Source organism: Branchiostoma floridae, chromosome 2 (assembly GCF_000003815.2).
Source record: "Branchiostoma floridae strain S238N-H82 chromosome 2, Bfl_VNyyK, whole genome shotgun sequence".
Taxonomy (NCBI): Eukaryota; Metazoa; Chordata; class Leptocardii; order Amphioxiformes; family Branchiostomatidae; genus Branchiostoma; species Branchiostoma floridae.
Genome location: NC_049980.1, coordinates 13,411,042 through 13,417,244, shown reverse-complemented (window position 1 = coordinate 13,417,244; position 6,203 = coordinate 13,411,042). Strand labels below are relative to the sequence as shown.

Below are 6,203 nucleotides of genomic sequence, written 5' to 3'. Positions count from 1 at the left end.
ATGCAGTTTTTGATGAAATACGCCCCTAGAAATATGGAGACGGTCCATCTGAATATGAAAATGCAAAAATTTTGTAAATCTATGATTGCTAACCCCCCTGTACATGCCCCCTGAAGTTTTTAAGTTGACAATGTACTAAACTAGTATAACGATATACTACCAAACACGCTTAATGCCTTAGAAATTGTACTTTGGCATCCTTGGCAGAATATTTGACTTCAGGGGAGATCATTGTGGATATCTGAACCTCCAAATGTATTTCCCATGCAAATATGGACTATTCCAAATCACCCCCATGGCAAAAATGGACTGATCCAAACTCAAAATTGGACGAAACGGGCTACAGGTATATTATAGTATAGTCTGTAGTCATTTCTACCAATTTTTACACTCAATCTCACAGAGGCAGTACTAGTTAGCCTTGTAGGATTTTAAAACGCCAGTGGTACTCAAATACTCTGCAAAGCAGATTTCTTTGTATCGAAATGGACCCTTGTTTTGAGTATCACAAGTTTTCACATACTGAATCAGGTCCAGGTTCAGGTTCGGACCTCTGGACCTGAACCAGACCTGCATGAACCTGAATTTCCTGTACCGTTTACCCACCCCTATTAGGCACCCCTGTAGTTACATGTAACTTATGTTTTATCCTATCAAGAAATAAATAATTATGCATGTAGGTGGGGGAAAGTTGTGTTCCAACTGAAAAATTTCGGGTTGCGCACTACCTGGATTTAAAATTACGACTTACGTTGCGCCAACCAAAATGCATTTTCAAGTGTGCAAGTATTTCGTATTTCGAGCACTGTTGCTGCAGGTAAAGGATGCAGCCTTCGGGTTCATCTCTAAGGAGATGCTCCAACAGACAAAGAAAGAAGAAGTCTGTAGTGCCATTGTACAAGTGGTAACCACGATTACCAATCTGAAGTTACAAGGGTACTGAAAAAGAGAAGAGAACTTGGATCGTTTAGACAGTACAGTAGGGAAGTCAGGGATTCTGATAGCTTGCAAGAGAAATGAAGAGGAGCTTAAGAAAGCAAGGACTCATGAGAAAGAGATTTGCAACATTTGCTGTGATTGGAAGAGAGACAAATACTTACTAGTACAAACCCTGAAAACCCCAGATGGATCTTCACATCAGCAGCAGAGGTGATATGTAAGTTTAAAGCTGGCCCAACTCAAGAACACAGTCCTGTCACTACCCATAACCACAAAAACTCCATCTGCAGTTAACCTAAAATTGTACTTGAACAATGTTACACGCCATTGACACTATCAATGAGTGTAAATTTGACTATGGTTCTTTTGATTCTGTTGTAAATAGATGTAACAATAAAACATTGTTGAAATTCAGTATCGCAGGCATCTTGCTTACAATAAGATATATCAGGGCTCGAAATACTACCTGCTTAATATGCAGGTTAGTGCAGGTAAAATTGGAGCTGTGCAGGTATTTTTGATGTCTCCCTGCACGTAACCTGCACTGGTCCCAAATACTAGGTTTTATACATTAACGTCATATGATGTAGGTGTACTGGGATTGTTATATGAATGTTACCACTACTACCTATATCAAGTAATATTCTGTAGAAAAGAAAAAATAGCAATGGTTCCTGAACAATTTTAGTATGAACTATACTTCCAAAATTCAGAGTGGTACAGGTAAAATTTGTCTGGTGCAGGCTATTTTCAATGTTACCTGCACCAGTGTAGGTATGCAGAAAAAGTATTTCGAGCCTTGGATATAGTATGTACATGTACAAGAGAGCCTAGTAGTAGAGAGAACAGTCAACTGTTGCTTTTCTGTCCATACTTGACAACACATATACAAAAACACTGGTTTTAAGCTTGGTAAAAAAAATGTGTTTTTGTAACCTTGAAACAATGTTTCTTTTTGAAGTTGCCCAATTCCTTGGCATCGAGTTTCTTAAAATGTTACCACTATTCTTGTGAAGCTTAAGACACTCTGTAGTTGATTTGGGTACTCTTTATTATTCTGAGCACTTGTCGAATTACTGCCCTACCGTGACTTCCCTGTTTTTAGCCAAATAATGGAAAGTCACCCCAATACTTGCTGCCCTGTTGCCATGGCAACCAAGAATATTAAACCCAAAACTGATAGAAAGGTATCTTGGAGTGTAATGCATCATTTAATTACACAAAATGTGCAAAAAAGAACTGAAGTAATGCAGTCAGTGCTTGCAGACCTTAGCAACGTCACACAAGCACATGGCGAGGGGGGTATCCAAACTTCAGGGGGTATGTACAGGGGGGTTAGAGTTTTACAATTGCCTAATTTTTGTGATTTCTGTGTTTAGATAGATCATCTCCATATTTTAGGATGCGTATTTCAAAAAGTTTGTACTAATGTCCCCCCCCTAATGTAATGTCCTACCTGGATTACTTTATACCACTGCCGCACGGCAATGGGAGGCAGACCATCCCACCCACCCCTTTCATATATCCAACAGGGAAAGTGCTCTATGTGCCTTAACAATAATAATAACATGCTTCTTAAGGCACGTTTTATTATAGCATGAACCATACCATTGATTAAAACCAATGATAGGAATCAGTTTTTATGCAAAAAAAACAAAATTATGTTTTACTTTCAAGCATATGATCAATTCTGACAAAAGTCAGTCCTTTAAATTGAAACCTCTGAATGAAGCCATCTCACATAAATTATTATTGATAATAGTCAGGCTGTAGCAGTAGTATAGTAGTACTTCACTTACAGATTACCACTTGACATAGTCTCTATGCATTGAAACCTCCTTTCTCCTTCTACAAATGTATCATGAAATCAAGTCCTGTGAAAATAAATGAATTAACTGGATTGCACAACAGGTTGCTACTGATATACATGTATAGCCCATTATGAATCAGATACACAATGTACTGTATCATGTCTTTTACATTGCAGGAAGGAACCACCCCACTGATACTTGCTGCAGCTAACAACCACTATGGGTGTGTGAAGGAGCTACTGGACCAAGGGGCATCACCACATATCAGGAGACATGTACGGTCCAACGTTTATTTGTCTTCTTAGGCCACACCAATTTAATTTCTTGGTTCACGGATTTGCTCGCTCCTATTTTTTTGAAAAAAAAATAAAAAAATGAAAATTACCACTCAGCAAATTTTCACCATTAGGCCACATCAATTTAGTTTCTTGGTTCACGGATTCGCTCGCTCCTATTTTTTGAAAAAAAAAATAAAATAAAATAAAAATTACCACTCAGCAAATTTTCACCATTTAATCTTACATTAATTTACTGTACATTGCATAGATTTGTAAGATTTAGATCTGCAAATTGGAAAATCAAATTTCTTTTAGTTTGTTTAGTCCTGCCTTATACAATGCACAGCTATACAGACAGGTTTTCAATGTTAAGACTTGAGCATATCAATTTTACGTGACCTGGCCATTGTCATGCAACATATGTAAACTTATCAAACATGTCTCCAACTTTATAAGATGATGTTTTACCAGTTTAAGTATATGCAGTGCCCTAAATAAGACAATTCAGGGTCAACAGAATTCGAAGTATGTGGGCAGGTGATCATTATAGACAGCATCTTTAATGCTTCTGTCAGAAAATCATCTAATCAAGGGACCCCAGAAAATGATCATATTGGCTGGGTGGTCCTTATGTATCTAGGTGGTCACTTGTACAGGTTTAAATGTATGTGAGTTGTCCTTTTACTTACTCTCACACCTCTTGTCACAACTCAAATGAATGTTTCTATTATTGATCAAAAGGATGATTTTGTTTTTCTTTCCACAGACAGGAACATGTGCACTATTCTTTGCTGCACAGGGAGGATTTCTGGACATTGTAAAGCTACTACTGGACAAGGGTGCTCCTGTGGACATCCCTAGTCATGTAGGTTTTACCAGTTCAAGATCATATACAATGTAGATCTTGATGCTACTGCTCACAGGCATGTATTTATACTGGGTTGACATACAGCATGTGAAGGCAGACTAGTCTTGTAATATAGAAGGAAGAACAACAAAAAGAATATGTTCAACTTGTTAACTTATATCTGTGATCAACATTTGATAAAAGATTTGGTGCTGACTTCCTAAGTAATGGCACAAAGGCAGTGCATCTCAAAAATCACATTTCCGCTCAGCAATTTTGAAATTTAGGGTCTTCTCTTAATTGTTGGACTTGTGTTTTATTGTTGATGTGAAACAATATAGCATCCAAAAGGCTCATTTGTTGCAGGAAGTCTGACATAAACAATACCAGCTGAATTTTGTTTACCTCTATACAATCAAACTAAAATTATGCCCCATGTTCTAAATGCAGTTCCCTCTGTCCTTGGTGCTGAATAACCAATCACACGGCTAGTGCTGGACATGCTGGGCATTGTCTTTGGAGCTTTATTCTTATGCTGAAAAGAATCTGAAGTGCTGCTTATACTGAATTGTGTTCAAATTGCACCCTTTGCATATGTGCATTTAGTATTTAAAGGATTGCTTTTTATGATTATAATATCTCTAGCAGAAACTGTAGCATTAGCGCCAGACTTCAATAACAGACTGTTGCACCCACTGAATACATGTGCATTTAGTATATGGAAAGGAAAATCATATATAAGTCTTTTATGATTTTGGTCCTTTGTGATTATGATATCTTTTGCTCCTGTCCAAGCAGAGGTTGATGGGAAAAATTGTCACCTTTTCCTTTCATTATTTTTTTTTCGACCGGCCTTCCCACCACCTTTTGCACAAATTGTAGCACTTGGAGTATTTGTTTCAGGCATCTATAGTACAGACTGTGGGTCTTGTTCTAATGTCAATAACCTTGTATCAGCTGTCTCCCTTACAGGATGGAGGGACTCCACTCTTTGTAGCCTGTCAGTGCAACCATCTGGCTGTGGTGAGAGAACTGTTGGGGAGGGGGGCCAACATACATGCCACCATGGCAGTAAGTATCCTCAACAATACCTAGATATTAGCATGAAAGTTGGTTAACACAAAATGTTGTTCCAACGCAAACATTAGTGTAAAAATTTCTGACGGGCCTACTGCAGTCTTCTGCAAAATTAAAGTGGCCAAACAACTCTAAGGTCAGGTGAGCTGAAATTACGAACATGTGATGTCAGCAATTTGTCACACTAAATTGCCTGGAAGTACATGTAAAGGCTATGTAGTACTGGGCTGTAAGGTTTGATCTGCTCACCCTGGACTATTTTTGATAATTGTGGTGGGATCTTCAAACACAGGGCTTCTACAATGTAGCTTTACGTCACATTCAAAACAATGTCCTTAACTGAGGCTAGGTAGTATTTTCACGTAGTAGAATCAAGTGCAACAATTATATATGTAAGAAAGTATTAAATGCCTTTCAATTAATTTGAATCCATAACCTATAGCAACTATAGATGCATGCCCTGATATAGATGTGTTAACAAAGAAACTGTAATGATGATAACCTAAGCCATTGACCAAACTCATGATCAGAGGACCAATTATTGTTTACTACAGGATGGAGCCACTCCCCTGTTCATTGCAGCCCAGAATGGACACTGCAAGCTCCTCAGATTCCTCCTCTCTAAAGGTGCCAATGAGAATCAGATAAGAAAAGTAAGTTGCATCTGTCTATAATGTGTTTTTTTTAGTTTCTGGGGAAATGGAAAAAATGTTCCATAGTTAAGTTCCTATAAAACTTAGGAGTATGGCAATCTTATACATGTACTTCCATGAAATAGATTTTGTGCAAATGACACATTTACATAATCTATGCTTGGTGATGCTCAACTTGAACTAACTAACATATGTCACAAGTATGATGGCATTATTTATCAGTTTTGACATTTTTTATTGTTGTAAAAATCAGTTCCTTGTTTGGTATCTGTTCATGTTCCGCCTGCCACAAATTACACTGTACATGTGTCACATTTATTGAAGTCTAGTTATGTCCCAACATCATGTAAACATGTGGATCAATTCAATCTTCCAGGACAGAGCCACCCCCCTATGGATTGCATCCCAAATGGGCCATGCAGATATTGTGAAGGAACTGTTAGATGCAGGTGCACAGGTTGATGCTGCCAGGGAGGTTAGTGGTCTTATGGTCTCTACACATGTAGAGAATATAATGTACAACATGGTGAATTATGTATCACCTGAGGTACCAGCCTAAGACAAGGGAGACTCGTTACTAAAACACAACCAGTAGATT

General features: G+C 38.0%; 1 protein-coding gene across 3 annotated transcripts in view; it reads left to right on the top strand.

Moving 5' to 3' along the window:
* The window catches only part of LOC118404827 (ankyrin repeat domain-containing protein 29-like), a 35,994-nt gene that overhangs the window by 7,918 nt on the left and 21,873 nt on the right, over nucleotides 1-6,203 (top strand). For 2 of the 3 annotated variants that reach the window (XM_035804200.1, XM_035804191.1), the window contains exons 3-7: nucleotides 2,927-3,025; nucleotides 3,795-3,893; nucleotides 4,833-4,946; nucleotides 5,507-5,605; nucleotides 5,982-6,080. In XM_035804200.1, coding sequence (XP_035660093.1) covers nucleotides 2,927-3,025; nucleotides 3,795-3,893; nucleotides 4,833-4,946; nucleotides 5,507-5,605; nucleotides 5,982-6,080 — 510 coding nt within the window. The remainder of the gene's footprint in view (nucleotides 1-2,926; nucleotides 3,026-3,794; nucleotides 3,894-4,832; nucleotides 4,947-5,506; nucleotides 5,606-5,981; nucleotides 6,081-6,203) is intronic. The other variant, XM_035804209.1, reaches the window with a different exon arrangement.